Raw genomic sequence first — 23,085 nt, 5'->3', positions numbered from 1 at the left:
CTCTGCTCAGCAGGGAGCCTGCTTCCCTTCCTCTCTCTCTGCCTGCCTCTCTGCCTACTTGTGATCTCTGTCAAATAAATAAAATCTTTTAAAAAAATGTTATAAAAAATCTACAAAAATCCTATAGCTAACATCGTACTTAATGAGAAAATAGCTTTTCCACTAAAATCAGGACCAAGAAAAGAATATCCTCTCCTACCACTGCTTTTTAACATCCTATTATATATCCTAGCTAACACAATACAGGAAAAGAAAATGAGGGGCACCTGGGTGGTTCAGTGGGTTGACTCTAACTCTTGATTTTGCTTAGGTCATGATCTCAGGGTCTTGAGATTGAGCCTTCCATTGGGCTCTATGCTTGAGATCCTCACCCTCTTCCCCTCACCCCATTTGCACATGCATGCTCTAATGAATAAATCTTAACAACAACAAAAGGAAATGAAGGTATATATAGATTTGTAAGAATGAAAGTGGTCTTTGTTTACAGATGACATAATAATCCACCAGATACTAGTATCTATTAGAAAACCTGAAAGAATTGACAAAAATACTCCTGGAACTAAGTGTTTATAGTAAGTTTGCAGGATATAAGGTTAAGATACAAAAGCTAATCACTTCCTATATACCAACAACAGACAAGTGGAATTTGAAATAAAAAATATACCATTTAGATTAGCACCCCCAAAATGAAACAGACTCTAACAAATACATAAAAGATCTACATGAGGAAAACTAGAAAATTCTGATAAAGAAAATCAATGAATTGAAAAACGTAGAGATTTCAATGTGTATGGATAGTTATGTCAGTTTTTCCCAACTTGATCTGTTGACTAAAACAATTCCAATCAAAATTCCACTAAGTTTTTGTGAAAATTGAGGAACTGATTCTAGAGCTTATATGGAGAAGCAAAAGACCAAGAAGAGCCAACACAATATTGATGGAGAACAAAGTCAAAGGACAATACTTGACTTCAAGATTTATATAAAGTTATAGTAATCAAGTGAGTATAGTATTGGCAAAAGAATAAACATATCAATGGCACAGAAAACAGAGACAAATCATAGATTCAACTGATCTTGACCAAAGAGCAAAGGCAATACAATGGAGGAGAAACAGTCTTTTCAACAAATGGTGGTGGACACCCGTAGGCAACTGAACACCCATAGGCCAAAAAATAACTCTAGATGCAGATTTTATACTCTTCAAGAAAATCAATTCAAAGTGGATCATAGATCTCTAAGAAAATTCAAAACCGTACAACTCTTAGAAGACATCACAAGCAAGTATCTAGATGACCTTGTGTATGGTAATGATTTTTTAAGCTATAGAGCCAAAAATATGATCCATTTAAGAAATGACAGATAAGCTGGACTTCATTAGGATTAAAACCTCTGCTCTGCCAAAAAAAAAAAAAAAAAAAAAAAAAAGACAAGCCACAGACTGGAGAAAATATTTGCAGATATAAAAAGACAGACCTGGAGATAATGAGGGTTGGATTCAAGGTCACTGCAGTAAAGCCAACATTGCAATAAAGGCAGTCACATGACTTTCCTGGTTCCTACTGCATATAAGAGTTATGTTTACACTATGTGGTAGTATAATAAGTGTGTGATAGCATAATGTCTAAAATAACAATATACATGCCTTAATTGAAAAAAACTTTATTGACAAAGAGATACAAAGTGAGCAAATGCTGTTGGAAAAATGTCACCGGGAGACATGCCCAATGCAGGGTTGCCACACACCTTCAACTTCTAAAAAACGTAGTTATCTGCAGAGCACAATAAAGCAAAATGCAGTAAAATGAGGTATGCTTGCATCTGATTAAGGACTTTTATACAAAATATACAAAGAATTCTTAAAACTCAACAATAAGAAAACAATCTTATTAAAAATGAGCAAAAGACTTTAATGGGCACCTCACTTAAGAATACAGAAAGTAAATAAACATATGAAAAGATGTTCCACATCACCTCACTAAAGAATAGCAAATTAAAACAAGATATCACTACAGGTCTATCAGAATTGCCAGTCTTTAACACTGACACCACCAAATGGTGGCAACGATGTAGAGCAACAGAAGCTCTCTCATTCATTGGTGGGAATGCAAAATAGTATACAGCCATTGTGAAAGACAACTGACGGTTTCTTATGAAACTATTCCTTTACCGTACAATCCACAATTGAGCTCCTGGGTAATCACCAAAAGGAGTTAAAAAATTCATATCCACACATAACCTCCATACAGATGTTTACAGCAGCTTTGTTCCTAATTTGTCAAGGCTTGAAAGCAACTGTGGTACATCCAGACATAGAATATTATTCAGCCCTAAAAAAGAGCTATTAAACCACCCCCCCAACACACACACAAAATGGAGACCTGTAAGTGCATATTACTAAGCAAAAGAGGCCATTCTGAAAAGGCTACATACTGCAGGATTCCAAATACACGATATTGCAGAAAAGGCGAAAAACTATGGAGACACTCAAAAGATGAGTGGTTGCCAGGGACTAGAGGGAAGGGAGAGATGGATAAGTGCAATACAAGGAATTTTAGGGTAGTGAATCTATTTTATACAATGATGGCCACGTGTCACTATACAGTTGTCTAGATCTATAGTATATACAACAGCCAAGAGTGAACATGAATATCAACTATCGTCTTTTGGTGATAATGACGCCAATGTGTGTTCATCAGTTGTAACAAGTGTACCACTCTGGCACAGGTTGTTGACTGTGGGGCAAGCTGTGACTAGATGGGGTCAAGATATGTGACTAGGTATGGGAACTCTGTACTTTCTGTTCAATTTCACTAAGAAACTAAACTACTCTAAAAGATGAAGCCTATTTTTTTTTTTAAAGGGCAGAAAGTGTGGTGTAGATGAACTGATCTGAAGGAGAAATGCATAAACTGTTGCACTGAGAATTGCTACTATGAGGAGGTAGAGCTAAGGAAGCAGGCCTCTTGAGAATGCCTGAACTTGTTAGAGAACGGCCAACAGAAAGGCTCCATTTATTCTTGCCCTGCCACCTCTCCCCTCATGCACCACAGTCACTTTTGACTAACTAGCACCTTCTCTGTCCCAACAATAGTCAGAGTCCATTTTTTATTTTTATTTTTTTATTTTTTTTATTTTTTAAAGATTTTATTTATTTGTCAGAGGGAGAGAGGAGCAAGCACAGGCAGACAGAGTGGCAGGCAGAGGCAGAGGGAGAAGCAGGCTCCCTGCCGAGCAAGGAGCCCGATACGGGACTCGATCCCAGGACGCTGGGATCATGACCCGAGCCGAAGGCAGCTGCTTAACCAACTGAGCCACCCAGGCGTCCCCAGAGTCCACTTTTTAAAGAAGATTTTATTTATTTTAGAGTGAGTGAGGGGGTGGGGCCAAGAGGGAGAGAATCTCTAGCAGACCCTGCCCTGAGGATGGAACCTGACGGGGCTCAACAAGGGGGCTCCATCTCACAACCCAGAGATCATGACCTGAGCCAGGATCAAGAGCAGGACACTTAAGCAACTGAGCCATCCAGGCGGTTCAGAGTTCACTTTCACAACCTGCTTTTTTTTTGTTTTTTTTTAAAGATTTTAGTCTTTCAATTAAGGGACAAAAAGCCTGTAATCTGTACAATATGGAGCTCAGTAAACTATGAGTGGCCCTTATCATCTGGGAAATTAGAGAATAGGTCCAAGTTCTAGGTTTCTGGTCATAAGACATCTTCCTTCTCGCGTAATTATCTTTCATATTTAAAGGATAGATGACATTCCTGAGAAACCAAATGAAATGGAATTTCGTATTGAGCATAAACTAGGAAACTACCAAGTCAATATTCCCTTTTTTTTTTTTTTAAGATTTTATTTTTTTATTTGATAGGCAGAGATACAAGTGGGCAGAGAGGCAAGCAGAGAGAGAGAAGGGGAAGCACACTCCCTGCTGAGCAGAGAGCCCAATGTGGGGCTCGATCCCAGGACCCTGAGACCATGACCTGAGCTGAAGGCAGAAGCTTAATCCACTGAGCTACCCAGGCGCCCCCAAGTCAATATTTCTTTCAAGTTCTATGATGACAATCCTTTCCAGGATTAGATTTTTTTTCACTTTGAACTGCTAAGTATATTTCACACAAAAGGAACATCAGTCAAACTTTTAATTAATCAAACAATTTTATCTAAGCCAACTGAAATTCTGTGCTATTATTTACAATCTGCTCTGAGAAGAAAAAGTGAGTCATAATTTAAACTCACTTAATTAAGGTGAATGAGATCATTAGCCATCCAGGTGCCTCAGAGTCCACTTTTACAACCTGCTTATCTTGAGAGCAAAATCACTCAGATACAATCCTGTCAGTGCCTGAGCTCTGAATTACAAGAATCCACAAGCAGTCCTGTCCCAGAAGGACCCTTCTGTGGAGAAAGTATTATGATCAAGATTACTTACATGGGAGGTGGAAGAATACAGAGGAGCCTAGACTCTCACATGTAATCCCACCATTTCAATAGCAAAGTCAAACAGCGACAAGCTCAGCCCTGCTCTCAATTTTCCAAAATGGACTCACAAGGCCTTGAATGTGGCCTCTTTACCCTATCCAACTGCATAAGCAGAATCAAACAGAAACAACAGTACAAGTTTTGTGCCCCATGCTATGAAATTTCCCTGGCCATATCTTCTCTCTCCCTTTTGAGATTTTAGTTTCCCCATTTGTACAATGATTTTCAGCTGTCCTAGATAATTTGTAGGTCAATACACACATTTTTTTAGCTTATGTGCACTTTTCCCATTTGTGTGAAAAATTAAGTTAGTAGTGACTCCCTGACCCACTCCTCACGCTCCCCACCAGCAAGCACTGAAGTAAAGAATCCTTACACCGCCACAGACAATTTACTCTTTATTGATTAAAAATGAAGGAAACATGCAGCAAAATACAAAGTCAAAAAAAGGGAGAAGGGAAGGTCAAATATTTTACATCTTCCATAATCTAGCATACGTCATAAGGAGGAACCTCCATTTATTGATACACCATTATTCTATCCTCAGATTATTAAATAGTATCAGCTGGCTCTAGGATTTGGTTCAAAACCTAAGCAAAAAACCCAAATAAATCCATTAGTCATTTCGAATAAGACCATACATTTCACAAACAGCATTGGCACATGTTACCTTGTGCTAAATTAGTCCCTACCCCCAGGGACCAAGGGATCCTAAAGACCTAGAGACAGAGGTGTACCCTAGACCACTGCTCCTTGAAAGGAGCAAGGTCACTCACTAGGTCGCGTGCTGTCCAACCTGGGAAGTTTCTGTTCATGTATTCTCTCAGCATCGCTGTGAAAGTCAGCAAAGGGAGTCCACCATACATCATGCAGAAGAAATAACACTGTCCTGGGTCTTGGTGTCTGGCTCCTAATTCCCAGCAGGGAAAAAAATGAACTGAAAAGAAAGAGAAAGCCCTAGCCCACTTCTATTGGCATGCTTGTCCCACTGCAGTTTAAAAGTCATGGCTGGCTGGGGAAACTGAACACGGCAATGGGCTACTGCTCACCTCCTGCCTGGGCTCCAGACTACTTCCAAACAGAGTGCTAGAACAGAGTGAGGCCACCACCCTCTGGATTTATCAGTAAGTAGATGATGATGGCTTGATTGAGACAAAAATACAGACTCAAAGGTAAGCCACTAGCCTTGTGCCAAAGGGACACTATCTCCTTTTCATATGTTATTCCCATCCCTCTAAAAAAAAAAGAAAAAGAAAAAAGAAAAAAAAAAAAAAGAAAAAGAAAAGCTAAGTATTTTTCCAGCAAACTGATCAATCTTTTCCCTCTCTAGGCTTGGCAGGCCTCCCACTTTTTACCAGTCCTGCTGGGACCCTGGACTTTGGTGTCTGATCCTCTCATCTACCTTCCTCCCAACGGCCACTCCAAACCCATCCCATCCTTCTCCCCAACATCCACTCCTTCCCCAGTATGCCTCTGCACCCAGGGCAGGGAAAGGAAGCCCATGACTAAAACAACAAGCTCAGAACCAAACAAGAGCTGCGATAACTCAGTTGTGGGGAAAGCTTCCAGAGATATTCCAAGAGACAACTAGGTGAAGCAATCTTGTTATTCACAGACCAACGGTACTGGAAAGGGCTTGCGTGATTCTGTAAGAGGCAGCTCTCCCCTTTCCATGGTGCCAAAGCCCATCTTCATATGTCGTTTTAAGGCCAGATTGAGTGTCCCTTTCTTAGACAAAAACTGTTAGGGCTACTTGCAGTTAGACAGAGGTTGACTGAAACAGTAGGAAAGAAAATCGGCCCCACCGATTACTCACATATTGCATTATGAGTGCTCGTTTTTAAACCTAAAGAATAATTTATATTATTTCTATAGAAAATCAAATGAACACTGTCTACTCATAAATCCTAAAAGTCTCGGCACATGTGGTTTCACTTTCCATCCTGGGTCAGGTTCAGCGCACAGAAGTGTGGAGCCCCTCCAAAGGGTCAGTGCAGGAGAGGGCCGGAAGGCAGGCCTCGCTGGCCTGGTGAGTCTCCTTTATTGCTGTAGAAAGCTCAGCCTTGCGTTTCCTTATGACGTGGAGGCCAGGCAAATTTTCATGGGAGGATTGAGGAGCAGTTTTTCTTCAACTGAATTTTTTAAGATTTGAAAATAAATACTTCCACAATGATATGAGTTATGATTCTTCCTGTTCAAAACCACTGCTGGGGAAATTCACTTTTACAAGCCATTACTTGATGTTTTAGCTAAAAACAGTCCAAAGTTCCACTTTTTAGGATCTGATGGCTGAAGTTCGACTACAGTCGGATGTTTTGCACCAGCTGAAGTTAAGGCTAGCAACCCTTTCTGGAGGGAGTGATGAAGAGGGGTGCCTGAGAGCAGCTTTAGCAAAACGCTTAGAAACATGAACAAAACAATAACACAGTTTAGGCTGCCTCTTTCTGAGGCTGTGCTTTTTCCTAACAAAGGTTGCTAGAATTCACATCAGATTAAAAAAAAAAAAAAATTACTAAATTAAATTCTCTGGGCTCCAGATAAACAATCAACTTTTAATTGCTACTTCAGTGGTGAAGATATATCCCAAGTTGCCCACATCCTGTCAGGTGTGGGAGAACAGGCAGGATGAAGAAGCCCAATATAGCTGCTACTTTCCACCCAGCGCCATCATTGGAGTATAAGGCAAGATGAGCTGCCAGATCTCCCTCCTGAGCCTTGAGGCACAGTCCCCTTCTCAGCTGGAGAAAGACAGGGGACATGCGCAGTAAGTTTACTAACGGAACTCTTTAAAGGGATGCTGGCCACTGGTGATCCAACTTTTCTTTCCCTGTGGGAAAAGGGGGGAATGATGGCAGGAAGAACATAAAGAAAGACCTCTAAAGCTCCTAGCCGGGAGGTTTGTTGCTGGGTTCTTTGGCAGTAGTGGGTTTAGGCCAACAGAAGCAACAGAGATACGCATGTGTGGAATCTCCTTAGGCCGCCTCTTTCAGGGCTGTGGTTTAGCTGATGCTGAGCTGGGCAAATCCTATTAGTTTACCATCATCAGGAATATCCGAGCCTTCGACACCAGATGCCTAAGAACCAAACAAAATGAGAAGCTGTGGTTATTTGTAAACAAAATTGCACGTAGCAATTAAAACATATTGATATAAGGACTGTAGGGAGGAAGACAGCAGGGTACAGGTCCCTGGGATACGAGGATGCAGATGAAGGTGTCTCTTCCAGAAAAGGTGGGGTCTGGGTACAAAGTTGGAGTCAGATTGGAAACATTCTCTCTTAAGAGTCAAGGGCCTGGGGTAGGAGGCTTCCTGGAGGGAGAACAGAGGGAGGCCACTCAAAAGGAGACACTGGCCTAAGGCCTTAGGGAGGCTAAATGAACACAATCCACCATATTTTAATATTCTCAGAGCTCAGGGAATATAGAAGCTGGTCTACAGAAGCTGCGGCTATGTAAGGACAGTTTAATAAAGAGGAAGAAATGAGTACCAGTTTGAAAGTGACAGATCGATTTGACTGAGGTTCTTCCACAATTTTCTGCAAATTCGCTGCCACTGTAATCATACAAACAGAAAGTAATAAGAAGCTAAGTAAATCCATTTCCTACCATATTTTAAAACTTAAACAATAGCTCAGACTCTTCTATGTTCAACCAAAATGGAAGTGGAACGATAACTCACTCCCCAAACAAAAATTATCTTTTAAACTCAACTCTAAGTAGCACAAATAAATCTCGAATCATGATCAAAGTAACTTTCTTTAAGATGCTGTATTAACTGGGGCAAAACACACAGGTCAAAGAGGAAGGATTTGCCTACTCACGGGCCAGAAAGCTCTACCCTGGGAGCTGTTGAACTCTGGCCTGCAGCCTATTTCTAGTCTGGCTGTGGGCTAAGAATGGTTTAAAGACAGTGAATGGCCCACAAGCCTAAACTATTTACTAACTGGTCCTTTACAGAAAAACTTTGCTGACTGGCCCTAGACAATGGTCTTTTCCTTCAATAACATGTACGCATGGGCCGACTGTACCTTTTCTTACTTTCTGCTTATTCTAGAAATAAGCCTCTAATGAGTTTTGCTTACTTCTTTCTTGCTGTTAAGGGCAGAGTTTCACCCTCCAAAATGAACTCGATATGGTTAAGTATACTTTAACTTGTGATTACATCATCAATTCTACTAGAGTCTCCCAGCTTTCACCTACTGTCACTGGAAGTCAGAAAGTGAACTCTGAAACGAGATTTTCTTTTTTGTGAGGAACTATTACCAATACCTGTATATCAGCAATGCCAAGACCATTCCAAGACCCGTGAGATCCGCTCAATGGAATCAAAGCCTGTTTTCTAGGTCCTAAATACAAAGAGAGAGACACCAGGGTGCAGGGCAGAGCACAAAGTAGTTACCTATTACTAAATCCCTTCCATCGACAAGGCCAGCAGAAATGAGTTCCTGAGATACACCCTCCGCTGTATCTGCAAGGAAAAAAAAGAAGGTGCTCCATTTCTTGTGCATGCACGTTACTGCGAACTCCTAGAGCAGATGTTGGCACTGGCAAGCCCAAGCTGGCTGCTAAATTCACAGAACCAAAGAGATGGGGGAGGGGGGATCTTCCACACAAAGGTTTCTCCTACCACTGGGCTTACCTCAAGTGGGAGATTCTCTTAGGTCTAGCTAGAGCACAGAATCTCTAACAACCAGATGGCCAGTATCAACTCACTATAAATATAACTTGCAACTGACAGTGATGCCACAGAGGAAAAGTCCCATTCTGAGGGCAGCCCTGGCCCCAAGCCCCACCAGCTCTGAGATGTGATGACGTGTGTGCAACATCTTCAGGGCTAGTATAATGGAATGATTTCTTTTCAAGCACATCTTGAAAGAACAAATTGTAATCTCTTCTCTTCAGAGATCACATCCCAAGATTTTTGCTAGCATCATTTTCTTTTTTATTCTGGTGGGCTTTTTTTCATATCTAGTGATTTTACATCATATAATCTGATCAATGGTTGTAAAAGAAATGAAAAGACAGGGACTCAGCAACCCTAACTGATCTCCTCTCCAACTGAGTCAGTGCTGCTGCTTCCTGAGGGCTGAACACTGAGCCCGAAAGAACAGGAGGACCTCTGGGGAGTGGGTGGGCACACATTTGTGCTGATGACCAGCGACTTGAATTAGTTCCTTGAAATGGGACTCTTCCTGGTTTTTTTTAATTTTTTTTTTATTTTTAAAAGATTTTATTTATTCATTTGATAGAGACACAGTGAGAGAGGGAACACAAGCAGGGGGAGTGGGAGAGAGAGAAGCAGGCTTCCAACTCAGCCCGATGTGGGGCTCGATCCCAGGACCCTAGGATCATGACTGGAGCTGAAGGCAGATGCTTAGCAACTGAGCCACCCAGGTGTCCCCTCTTCCTGGTTTTAAACAGTGAAATGGATACACCTCTGCACACCTGGCTTCCGTCCTCTTTCATACTTAGTTGCTGATGATACCGAGACAGCATGAAGAATGAGCACTGCACACAGGATGAATGTGCTGGCTGCTGGCCACCTCCCCAGTCTGACCGCTTGAGTAACAAAGGCAAGAAAGAAACAAGTCTCATCCCAGGGAGAAGTTCATGGCCAGAAACTATGCCTGACAGGATTCCACTTCAGCCTGGGAAGAGAGGAGGCTAGAAGCCTTATTTCTTCTTTACTGTCATGGAGAAGTACAACCATGTTCAATACTGAGAGCAAGAACTCTGCACCCTGACAAGTGTGGATATGAATTCCAGAGGCACCTCTTCCAGCTGTGTGAAGGACAAGTTACCTCCCCTCACTCTAAGCCTTGTTTCATCATCTACGCAAGGGGGACAATAATCTTCCTTAGGGGAATTCTGAGAATTTAACGGTAGAAAGCTTAGCACAATGCCTGGCCTACTATGGTAGGCCGTGAATTAGAGCTACACTCATTACTGTTTGTATCATACTAGGTTTTACAAGTGAGGTTAGTAGTAAATAGAGTTTTTATTTTATTCATATGCCACCCAAACCCTTTAAACCAGGAACATTTTCATCATCTTTTAAAAGTAAAATATATCTAAAGGACAAAAACATCACAACACATTTCATTAAATAAATTAGATGTTATTTTGTTTTCAATGTTTTTGATGGCTTACCTCTCCCAGGAGTAAACTCGAATCGAATATCATTTAGTTCTTTTTTTGAATTCCTACAAAAGAAAAGGGAATGCGTAAAATAAATTTCTGGATTTATGCATACTGACTCTGCCAACATATAACAGGAAAGCTGTGCCTCAAGAAAAACCATTCTATTTCCATAGATCCTACGACCTATCCTAATGAGCTCACACTGCAGGGCTCAGAGCAAACTACTCAGAGTGACCATTTAACTATCCTACAATCCTTTTAATTTATGTCCTCCAGTAGTCAATATAAAAACCTCATGCTAACACTACACTTATTGTGAGGAACACTGAGTAATGCACAGAACTGATGAATCATTATATTATACACCCGAACTAATACAGCACTATACTTTAAATGGGGAAAAAAAACTACCTAAGCACAAAGTAAGAAAAAAACAAAAACAAAAAGCCCTCAGGCTTTTGAGGAGATTCTTTTTATTTTTTTCTTAAAGATTTTATTTATTTATTTGACAGGCAGAGATTACAAGTAGGCAGAGAGGCAGGCAGAGAGAGAGAGATGGGGAAGCAGGCTCCCCGCTGAGCAGAGAGCCGATGCAGGGCTTGATCCCAGGACCCTGAGATCATGACCTGAGCCAAAGGCACTGAGCCACCCAGGCACCCCTTGAGGAGATTCTTAGATGCCTACTTCCATCCTTAGTCCCATTGAGATATCATATAAACTAAGAGGAAAATGTATGTGCACAGGAAAGTATAATTAAAATGATACAGGATGAAAAGATTAGTATCCAAAATAATACAAAGGACTTATACAACTCAACACCAAAACACCCCAAAGAATCCAATTTAAAAATGGGCAGAAGACATAAACAGACATTATTCCAAAGAAGACATCCAGATGGCCAACAGACACATGAATAAATGCTAAATATCACTAATCACCAGGGAAATGTAAATCAAAATCACAATGAGATATCACCTTCCTCTTGTCAGAATGGTTAGAGTCAACAACACAAGAAACAACATGTGTTGGCGAGGATGTGGAGAAATAGAACTCTTGTGCACTGTTGGTGGGAATGCAAACTGGTGTAGCATCCATGGAAAACAGCGTGGAAATTCCTCAAAAAGTTAAAAATAGATTAACCACATGATCCAATAATTACACTACTGGTATTTACCCAAAGAACAGAAACACACTGATTGAAAGGAATACATGCACCCCTATGTTTACTGTTGCATTATTTACAATAGCCAAGATATGGAAGCAACCCAAGTGTCCATCGATTGATGAATGGATAAGATATGTGTATATACAATGGAATATTACTCAGCCATAAAAAAGAGTGAACTCTTGCCATCTGCAACAACATGAAGAGAGCTAGAGAGTATAATGCTAAGGGAACTCAGTCAGTCAGAGATGGACAAAAACCGTATGATTTCACTCCTATGTGGAATTTAAGAAACAAAACAAATGAACAAAGGAAAAAAGAGTCAAACCAAAAAACAGACTCTTAACTATACAAACTAATGGTTCCCTGAGGGGAGGGGGGAAGGTGGACAGAGAAATAGGAGATGGTGATAAGAGTACACTTATCTTGATGAGCACTGAGTACTATATACAGAATTATTGAATCACTATATTATATACCTGAAACTAACACCAAATGTTAACTGGAATTAAATTATTTTAATACTGGAATTAAAAAATTTTTTTAAAATACGCGGCAGCATTAAAAAAAAAAAAAATAGAGGATACCCTTTTCCTCCTCACACCCACCTCAGGCTCCCCTAGAAGAGTGCCTTGCCCACTACAGGTGCTCAGTCTTGGCAGCCTCACAAAATGAAATACATGATGCTCCCCCAAATTCCACAGGAGTTCGGACAATGAGGGGTAAGGAAAAGATGAGAAAAGGAGTTGGACCCATACTGGCAGCAGAGTCAATACATGGCTCCAGAGGTTTAAATGTGTGCCTGGTGAGGGACAGTTACTGTAATCACTCAGCAAACCATATACTGAGATTAACCAGGCTCCCTGGAGGTTCTGGTTAAAGGTGGGCATTTAGAATACTATACGGAAAGGCAGACATGCTTGATCACTAAGGACCCAAATCCACTTTATCTAAACAATGCAGAGGGCTAGGTCTACCTGATGGATACTTGAAAATATTCCTGAAGTTGTGTTTAGAATGTAGTTACCTGTCTCTAACACAATCTATCCCCAAATGATTTTCCCCTTCGTACTGCCTTCTCTTTGTACCTGTATACAGATTTATACTTCTGCATGTATACCACCCGAAGTGTCTTTAACCTGTGCTAAGTACATAATACAAATCAGCTTCTAACCTAGATCTGACTAACAAGTGAGGCATTTTATTCACTCTTTTATTTTTTTTTTAAGTTTTTTTTTTTTTATATATTTGACAGATCACAAGTAGGCAGAGAGGCAGGCAGAGAGAGACAGAAGGAGGCAGGCTCCCTGCAGAGCAGAGAGCCCGCTGTGGAACTCGATCCCAGGACCCTGAGATCATGACCTGAGCCGAAGGCAGAGGCTTTAACCACTGAGCCACCCAGGCACCCCTTATTCACTCTTTACTTGGTATCCTGCCACAATAACCAACAGTGTGATATACAGTCTTCTTGATACATAATTGGTCAATCCATTCTTTCTGAAAGCTGAATAAAAAGATTGAACATTCAGCATCATTTTAGTGATTTAGCTGGCATGCTAAGCACAAATCCTTCAGAGACAGCAAGACACTAAACTGGACTAAATATGTTTACCATCTCTTCTAGTGGTTTCACCTCAGAGTCTTCATCAGTGAGAGAGAGAACATAGTTTCTTCTTCCACAAACAAGTCTGGAACACAGCCCACTAAAAAACCACTCTCTCAAAAAGCTAGTTGTATCACTTACAAGTTAAGTATCTTCTCTAACTTCCTGAAGCACAGGTCAAATATAATTTTTGTACTAGTAGCTGCTACAGGATTTAAAAAAAAAGTTTCTAAAAGAGACAAGTGGTATTCTTTTTGCACAATCAGAATTGGACAAGATTATCAAGACACTTTAATGAGTCCAAAACTATCTGTGATGAGACTATGTATATTGACTAGGCTTTTGTAAAGGAAAGGTAAACCAATCTGCTTTCTTCACACTGATGGCACAGTTTCATTGCTCTGGGTGGTAGAATCAAAACATTCTCAAAAAAGGTCTCCCAGCTTCTATCTCTGATTACTGTCATACTGAGAAGATTAGGAATTCATATGTGGGAAGAGGAATGAGTCCATGGTAATTCAAGGAAACCCTTTTAAAAAATGTTAGTAGTTACGAAGGTCTGAGTTGTCTCAGGTGATACTTTTAATTTCACAAACAGAACGAGACCCAATTAGAACAATACAACAGCCACTGCTAGTCTAACAAGAAAGCTCTGCAATCCTAACCCAACTACCTCCAAGAGGAGAGGGTCAGAATGAACAGACCGCCACCTATGGCACTTCTGTGAGCAATCTGTCAGAGCCTGGCTATAAGCCCCACCAAGAACCACCGATTCAGAACACCTGCTGTAAAACAAAAAGACCAAATATATTCTCAGAGGGTTTTCCTTTCATTTTTTAAGAACAAGGCCTTAATATGATCTATCACAATCAGAAAGCACTCCACTCTTGGGTCAGTTGATTGCAGAGTCCATGATATATGGTCAAAATCACAAACCTAATCTTCAGATAAGCCAACCAGTGCTGTTCCCCTAAAAACTATACCTCAGTTACAGACCATACTCAATTACAGAACTTAAACTAGTTGTATTGAAAAAACGACTAGTGGAAAAACAGCTAAGAGAATGTGTTAACATCCAGGTCCTTGCAATGTTGCTATTACTTTTTTTTTTTAAAGATTTTATTTATTTATTTATTTGGGAGGAGCAGAAGAAGAGAGAATGTTAGACAGTGAGTGTGGAGCCCGATATAGGGCTTGACCTCACAACCCTGAGATGAAACCAAGAATCGGACACTCAACCGACTACACCACCCAGGGGCCCTGTAGCTCTTACTTCTGAGGGAAACAATACCCCTGTGATGCCCAGCACTTGATACTGGGGGGCACACAATCTTACCCAGTTACTCTCAGGCACGGACTATTAGAAAAAAAGAGTCCCTTTCAAAGAGAAAACAGCATATTTAGAGTGTGCAGAAAACAAACAGAAGATGTTTACTTACCTTAATCTGAGTACTAGGCTGATTGGGATCTTGGTTTCTTGTGAGCCTGCTCCTGAAGGCAGAGCCTAAAACACATTGAAAGGTATGAAGTCAGTGTCTGGACTACTAAGCATGAAGGTGACTAATGGTCATAAGCAGAGGAAATGTCCACATGGCAGCAATTTCCTTCACTCTCGGTGAGGCCAGACCCAGACCAGTGGCTGGGACATTCCCTACTGTGGCAGGAGGTGCACTCTGAGGCAGGAACAAGAGCTGAATGTCAACCTGAGGCAAGCACAATTAAAAAGAGAATTCTCAAACCCACATGAAATTCCATACACAGCCACATTTATATTTTGTTTACTCAGATCCCTCTTTCCCTCCACAAGGGTGAAAGACACCAAAACTGGGGTTCTTTCCCTTAAATCTGCCAGTGTATCATGTAGCAATATACAAGGTAGGATCTAAATCGTCTGCCCCTTAGGAATCCACCCAGCCTGAGATTCCAGATCTTTTAATGGGTAAATTAATCCTCTCTGCATTGTAAGCTATCCCCTGTGTGCTATTTAAGTAGTTTATAAAGTAAATCCCCCAATCTTTCCATCAGTTTTCCTAAGACAACTGTATCTTTTTAGATATGAAGGAAAGAAATGGAAAGCTTGGGTCTGATGAAAAGACTACATGAAGCCAGCACCATGACTAACTGGAAGCTCTCAGAGCAGTGGCCCGCAAAGGCAGATCACCACCGCAATGCAAACGGAAAAAATCAGAGAACTTCCATCTTTACTTCTTTCTTTCTTTTTCTTTTTCTTTCCTTTCCCTTCCTTTACTTTCCTTCCTTCCTTTCTTTCTCTTTTTTCCCCCCAAGATTTATTGATTTATTTATTTGACAGACAGAGATCACAAGTAGGCAGAGAGGCAGGCAGAGAGAGGAGGAAGCAGGCTCCCCGCTGAGCAGGGAGCCTGATGCGGGGCTTGATCCCAGGACCCTGGGATCATGACCTGAGCTGAAGGCAGAGGCTTTAACCCACTGAGCCACCCAGGTGCCCCCATCTTTACGTTTTTCAATCTAAAATGTTAGAACAAAAAAAATGAAGGTTCTAATATTTAATAAATAAACAGACTCTGGAAACCTCACATCATGTGTTATGCACAGTATTTGAAGTTTCCTGAGGGAAGACAAGGAGCAATTCACAGACAAGGAGGCCACTGCCCTCCTTCCCTTGACTGCTTTCAGTGTATGAGGAGTTAATGATATCTGTGCGTGACTGATGATGGGCCTTTACAGATTATATTACATAACTATAATAAAACCAACTCCCCAAATTCCTGATATTTGGAATGTTTCCATTGTTAACTTATTTTACTGCTTAAAAGCCTGTATGATCCTTGAAAAGTTCTCTTACCTGCATACACTGAAAACTGTGAAAACAGAATTTCTAACTTGTTTTAAAAACTACCACAACATCAACCTTATTACATAAGGCGCTGCTCCACATCAATTTCTGCTTTCTTCCTCTACCCAGAAGACCGGCCACTGAAGTGCACTCCTGCTTTACCTGAGCTGTTTTTGCTGGCTCTGCTGGGGGTGGGGGAGAGACTTGAGTTGGCTGTGCAGGCATGTGCCCAGCTGGGTGAGGTAGATGAGCAGTAATCTGTTCTGGAACTTGGAGTAAAGTACCCACGGGATCAGTTGCTGGAAACAGCTGTAACAGAAACATACACACAGTGCTGCTTAGTTGAGTGGAAAAGGAGGCAGGTCTACTGATGGGCAAGCAGAGCCTCCCAGGGTGACATTTTCAAAGTAGTTTTTGTGTAGTTTACTGCCACATCCCTACCTCTCTTGAATACATCTATTTCAAATGGAAGTCAAATATTTCTACTAGGCTTTATTGTTTATAACAACTTTTTTGAGGTGTAATTCATATCCCACTAAATTCGCCCACTTTAAGTATACAACTGGATGATTTCTAGATGATGTTCTAGCAAACATCACTACAATCTAGTTTTAGAACATTTTCATCAACTCAGAAAGTTCTCTTGTGCCCATTTACATTTAATTCCTGCTCCCACACCCAGCCCTAGGTGACCACTGACCTACTTTCGGTCCCCATCAGTTTGCCTTTTCCGGATCCTTCATATAAATAAAATGCATGCACTCTGTTGTCTGCCTTATTTCACTTAGCACAATGTTCTGAGGTTTAGCCATATTATAGCCCTTAGTTTGCTTTTATTCCTTCAGAATAAAATTTCATTGCATCCTATTTATTTTTAACTACATCTATTCTATTTCCTTTGCCCAATAAAACAGCACCTCTAAGACACAGATTTAAGTAGTAAATCTTCTTCTACAGGAGCTACATTTTTCTAGGTCTGAAAACCTTCCAGTACTTAAAAAGAAAGACAAGTAATCAGTGATTCATTAACGAATCTGAAATGCTTTTCAAAACAGATATAAAGCTTTATAACCAACACAGACATTATATATATACATATAGATATATAATTTTGCATGTTTGAAATATTTTATAAATTTTAATTATGTAATGTGGGGACAAAAGACTAATGTTGAATTGAAAATAAAATTAAACTATTCAAAATTATAAGTTGGTGAAAAAAATACTAGAGTTGGCTATAATTTAGAATTGAAAGAGAAAAAAACTGAAAGGGCAACAAAAAAGGTCTAGTAGCTGATATTATATAAACAAAGTTAAGACACAAAGTAGTATATTTTTGTGATCCTTTAGCTTCATAGAGAGGAAATTAAAAGTAACTCTGGTTCTGGATTTTGACAGAAAAACAGAACATTAAGATTACTTTTGAAAATGTTAACATTAAGTATTAGCATTATTTCAAAAGGAGCCTTCAAATTGCATACATGTGTTTACCTATAATAAGAACAGAAATGTTAGATAAAATCAAGAAATGAACTGATATGGAGAAACTGGAACCTTGTGCACTGCAGTGGGAGTGGAGAATAGTGCAGCCACTATGGAAAATGGTAAGGTGATTCCTCAAAAAAAAAATTAAAAATAGAATGATTCCATTCTGGATACAGACCTCCACGAATTGAAAGCAGGAACTAAAACAAATATTTATTATGTAGCCACGTTCACAGTGGAATTATTCACAATAGTCCAGAGGTGAAAGCAACCCAGTGTCCGTCCAGCCAAAAGAGAAACAAATGTGGTAGATATATCCAATGGAATATTATTCAGCCTCAAAAAGGGAGGAAAGAAGGAAATTCTGACACATATTACATGGGTGAACCTAGAGGGCATTATGCTGGGTAAGATGAGCTGGTCACAAAGGACAAATACTCTGTGAGTCCACTTACATGAGGTATACAGAAAGCAGTAGAATTCAGACATAGTAGAGTGGTGGCTGCCAGGGGTAGGGGGTGGGAAACATGGGATGATTGTTCTTCTGGAGATGGACAGTGGATAGCTGCGCAACAGTGTGAATGTACTAAACGCTACTAAACTATACCCTTAAACATGGTGAAGATGTTAACTTTTACACTACGTGTACTTCACCAGGGATTTCAAACCCAATGACAAAATAAGGAGTGCAGGAGTATGAGTATGAGCACCTGAGAGTGCACGTGGGGGTGCTACTGAGGCAAAGGGAAAAGGATAAGATCATAGAACAACTCCAGATCAACTACAAAATACCCTCTCCATCAACAGTGGAGAAACTAAGAATTAGTCAAGATAAAGTAAGAGTAAAAAATAATCTTAAATTCTCAGAAGATTACAAGAAGAAAAGTTATTTCTTGCACACACTTCATCTCGATCTCTGGCCAGCAGAGGCTAAATTTGGTACCATCCTCATTTGGGGATACAGGCTGTGGTGGCAGGAGCCAGAGAACCCAGGGAACAACAGAAGGGCTCTTCTTTCTGCTGGCATTTCCCTGCCCAAAGCCACTGCTATGAGCATGAGTAACTTCAAGGGGTAGGGAGATGCAATTCCACCATGTAGCAAGAAGAAGAGCCAGAAATCCTAGTGAACTGCAGTTCTGCTATAAGTTGTCAGATACCAGCCTATAAATATGCTACAGTACAGTATTTTAGTCTTAAACAATACTATGTGCACAAATCCTGTACTTAACGGTGTGCAAAAATCGTATGCCATCCACAAAAATCAAGTAGAAAAATAGGTACTTTTAAGCAACAGGGCAAAATCAAACTGATTTAAGGGGGCAAGACGTGTATCATTAAACCAAATACTGAGCTTGCAATGCAGGCTGCCAGAAGGAAGAATGTATCACAGAATGTATCTCCAGAAATAACTGTTATCTTCAAGAAATGAGCATAAGGCAGGCCAGCCTAACAGGACTCTTTTTAGTAGGATTCCTATCACCAAAAGGCAAGAACTAAAGACAACAGAATCTACATGACAAAAGACAATGGGAGGGGGGACCGGACAAAAAGAAAAAGTAGCATATGACAAATCCCTGGACAGATTAATGCAATAAGACGACTTTCCACATCAAGCTACCCAAGCCAGAAAAGTAATTCATAAAATCAGGCAAGCAAGGAAAGAACAACTTTCTGAGCCTTTAGGTCAACTTTTAAATGAGCGCAACAGCACCAACTTACTGGAGAAGTCCTTTTAAACTCAGAATCAATACCTCCGGTGAAATCTGATTGCTATAAATTCTCATTCTCACTTAGGCCCATATAAAAAGATGTGCTTAACATTAAAACCAAACCAAAACAAAATGACTGGTTTTTTAATGATTCAAAAACCACAACTACTTACCTCAGAATTTGATAATGGTTCTTTCACTCGGGGAGACTAAAAGAAATACAAAAAAGGCTTATTAACTCAAAACTTAGGTTACTTGTAGTCAGTTCCAAACTGCACAGAATGTTGAAACGCAAATAAACTCCATTTCATTCTGATCCATAAGTTAAGTCACTCGTAACTCTAGTGAGTTTTCTGGAAAAAGAAAATATCATGATACTATTGTATTCTTTGTCCAGGTAGCCTTTAATACATCAATGTCTTAACAGTATTTTAAAAGTTCACAACTTGAGGTTTGTTTTTTTGTTTTGTTGTTTTTTTAAATTTATTTGACACACAGAGAGAGATCAAAATTAGGCAGAGAGCCAGGCAGAGAAAGAGGGGGAAGTAGGCTGCCTGCCGAGCAGAGAGCCCGATGTGGGGCTCCATCCCAGGACCCTCAGATCATGACCTGAGCTGAAGGCAGAGGTTTAACCCACTGAGCCACCCAGGTGCCCCACAACTTGAGGTTTATAACCAAACATAATGGGACTGAGTTCTCAGGCAATAGGAGGTCACATTCTTCAAAGTACAATTCTTTCTACTAATCATGAACATACTATTTTTTAAATTTAAATTCAATTAGAAACAAAAAATACATAATTTGTTTCAGATGTAGAGTTCAATAATTCATCAGTTGTGTTTAACACCCAGTGTTATCATGAACATATTATATATATAATATCCCAGACCAAATGTAAGCCTTTAAGCTAATTATCCAACACATCTTCAAAGCAGAGTAATTCAGGTTATGGGCTTTAATGAAGAAAACTCTTGAGTCAAAACTGAAAAACCAGTTGTAATCTGCCATATGAACATCTAAGCTAAATTTATTTAGTAAATCATAACATCAGTGATTCTGGATACACGCAATTGGAGAATACAAAAACAAAACAAAACAGAACAAAACAAAACACCCTTACCCTATATCTAAACAAATACCAATTTATGGTCAATGCTACCAAGCATCAATTTAGACTACCTAAAAGGTCAGATTATTCAGCTTAGGTTTTTGTGAATTTTCATCACCACTTTATTAAGGAGAATCAAGGTTCAGGTGATAACTAACATATCACAGCAACTATACTGGCCAAACCAAACCTTTAAAAAAAAACTTAGTATTTGGAAATAATTTCAAACTTACAGAAAAGTTGTTAGAATGAGAATCATTAATCTTTCTTCCTTATCTGCTTTCCTATTTAAGATGTTCACTTTCTCTCTTTTTAAAATCGATATACAATATATATTTAACCGGTCATGTTGTTCCTGTACCATTTGAGAGTAAGTTGCATATGTCCTAGCTGCTTACCACTGAACAGTCACTGTGTATTTCATAAGACAGGGATATCCTCTTATGTAAATTCACACTACTAAAGTTATCAACTTCAGCAAATTTCACAATAATGTCAATTTTAATCAATTTTAATCACCTTTTAGTCAAGGCTTTTCCAAGTTCTCCAGTATGTAGTAATTATATTCCCCTTCCAACTAATGGCAATTTTGAAGAGACACTTCAAGACCCTGTAAATATCCTGCTCATCAAAAATTTCCCCTATATTTAGCAACTGCTGATGATTCTTGTCTGACCTAATCTTTATTGACTGCTTTATCATGGTTATAAAGTGATGATATTCCCCTCCAATACTCTTCCACATTTACCAGTCAGCACTGGCAATTTACTATAATGAAAAATTAGCAACCCCCCCGCCCCCACTTATTTATCCATCTATTCATTATTGGCATGGATTCATGGATTCCAATTTTTAAAATGATTTACAATTAATTTATTAATACACTTAATGATTTTGATAGTTAAATTCTAATTTGGTGAGTGGGAACTAATTCAACCTGGTGCACCTGTTATCAAATTATGACTTTCTTTTTAAATAAAAAAACCTTTCTTTTTCACAAAAGAAGATATTCCAGATTCATCTTGTATTTTCCCCATGTAAGCCTCAGAATCATCCATTTCTCCAAGGAGCCTTCATTCTTTTAGTAGAGAATGACATTAAAGACCAAGATCTGGGCATAAAGTGAGCTCACTGTTACTGCTTTCCTGACTCTCTGCATACCTGATGATCTTTGATTAGATGCCAGATGCTGTGAATATTACTTTGTTGCAAGCTGATAATTTTGTATTGCTATAAATCTTCTCAAGCTTTGTTCTGAAATACAGTAAAGTTACTTGGAAATGGCTTAAGCCTTTTGGATCTTGCTTTTGTGATTTGTTAGTTGGATCTGCAGCAGGGCTCAGTATAGGGCCATATGCTCCCCAATACTTAGATAAGACCTTTCTGAGAACTCTACCCAATGCCTTGTGAATTACAGGCTTCTCCACTCTGACTGGTGGGAAGAGGCACTGTTCTTGGCTCTCTGTGAGCACTGGGCACTGTCACCCAGTCTCAGGTGGTTTACTCAGATGTATTTCTTAAAGAGTATTCTGCTGTACACTCAAAAAGGAAGCTCTGTAGATTTCTAAACTTCTCTCTCTGTATAGCTCTCTCCTCCCTGGTACTCTACCTTATCGATTTCATCTGCCTTGGTCTCCCTGGACCCTTAGCCTATTTCCTCAACTCAGGAAGCTGAGTTGAGGAAGCTATAATGAAGGGAATAATCAATCAAACAAAACTGCTCCACAACTGACATAAGTGTTAGAATGAGCAGAAAAGGACACTAACATAGCTATTTTAACTATACTATAGTTACTACATCTCACATTATCTTCAAAAAGTAAGACATGAAGGTATAAAAATGAACAGACACAAAATCAAACTTAAAATATTTAATGTCTGTGATACAAAATAGATTGAATGGGATTAGCAGCATTAGGCACCGCAGAAGAAAAGATGAATGAACTTGAAAGCCAGCAATAGAAACTGTGCAAAATGGGACTGAAAGAGAATTTTTTAAAAATGAAAAGAAAATCAGTGAGCTGGCAATTTTAAAGCAGCTTAATATACAAGTTACTGGAGTCTCCAAAGTGCATGAAGGGCAGAAGAAAGTATCTGAAAATATAAGGCTAAAAAATTCCCAAACTTATAGAAACCAATAAACCCACAGATGCAAGCTCAATAAACCCCAAGCACAAGAAACATGTAAATAAACCAACCAAACAACCAAACCAGGCATCAAATTGCTCAACTCTATACAAAAAGAAAAAAATCTTAAAAGCAGCCAGGATACAGATACATACAACTTATAAAAGAACAAGGCAAGTAAGTATACCAGCGGATTTCTCAAAAGAAACAATATAAACAAGAATATGGTGAAACGTCTTTAAAGTACTGAAAGAAAGAGCTTATCAATCTAAAAGTTTATACTTAGCAAACGTATCTTTTCAAAACAAAAGTGAAACAGAGACATTTTCCGACAAAAACCTGAAAGAAATCAACACCAGCAGATTCACATCACAAAAAATGTTAAGGAAAGTTCTTCAGAATAAAGAAAATGATATAAACATGGAAATCTGGATCTAAACAAGAGTCTATAAT

The 23,085-nt window shown here is 39.5% G+C and overlaps 1 protein-coding gene across 3 annotated transcripts in view; it reads right to left on the bottom strand.

The window, feature by feature from the left end:
- Positions 1-3,990: 3,990 nt before the first annotated feature.
- The window catches only part of LOC111159045 (oxidative stress responsive 1), a 102,416-nt gene continuing 83,321 nt past the window's right edge, over positions 3,991-23,085 (bottom strand). The window contains exons 12-18 of one of the 3 annotated variants that reach the window (XM_022521420.1): positions 19,571-19,606; positions 16,366-16,512; positions 14,828-14,892; positions 10,630-10,682; positions 8,879-8,947; positions 7,968-8,032; positions 3,991-7,555 (exon numbers count right to left, since the gene is read on the bottom strand). In XM_022521420.1, coding sequence (XP_022377128.1) covers positions 7,481-7,555; positions 7,968-8,032; positions 8,879-8,947; positions 10,630-10,682; positions 14,828-14,892; positions 16,366-16,512; positions 19,571-19,606 — 510 coding nt within the window. In that variant the 3' untranslated portion in view covers positions 3,991-7,480. The other 2 variants (XM_022521419.1, XR_002641394.1) reach the window with 2 other exon arrangements.

Source organism: Enhydra lutris, unplaced genomic scaffold, assembly GCF_002288905.1.
Source record: "Enhydra lutris kenyoni isolate GAN:26980312 unplaced genomic scaffold, ASM228890v2 scaffoldscaffold66, whole genome shotgun sequence".
Lineage (NCBI taxonomy): Eukaryota > Metazoa > Chordata > Mammalia > Carnivora > Mustelidae > Enhydra > Enhydra lutris.
Note: the sequence above shows the minus strand (reverse complement) of the source record. Positions and strands in the feature narration are given on the sequence as shown.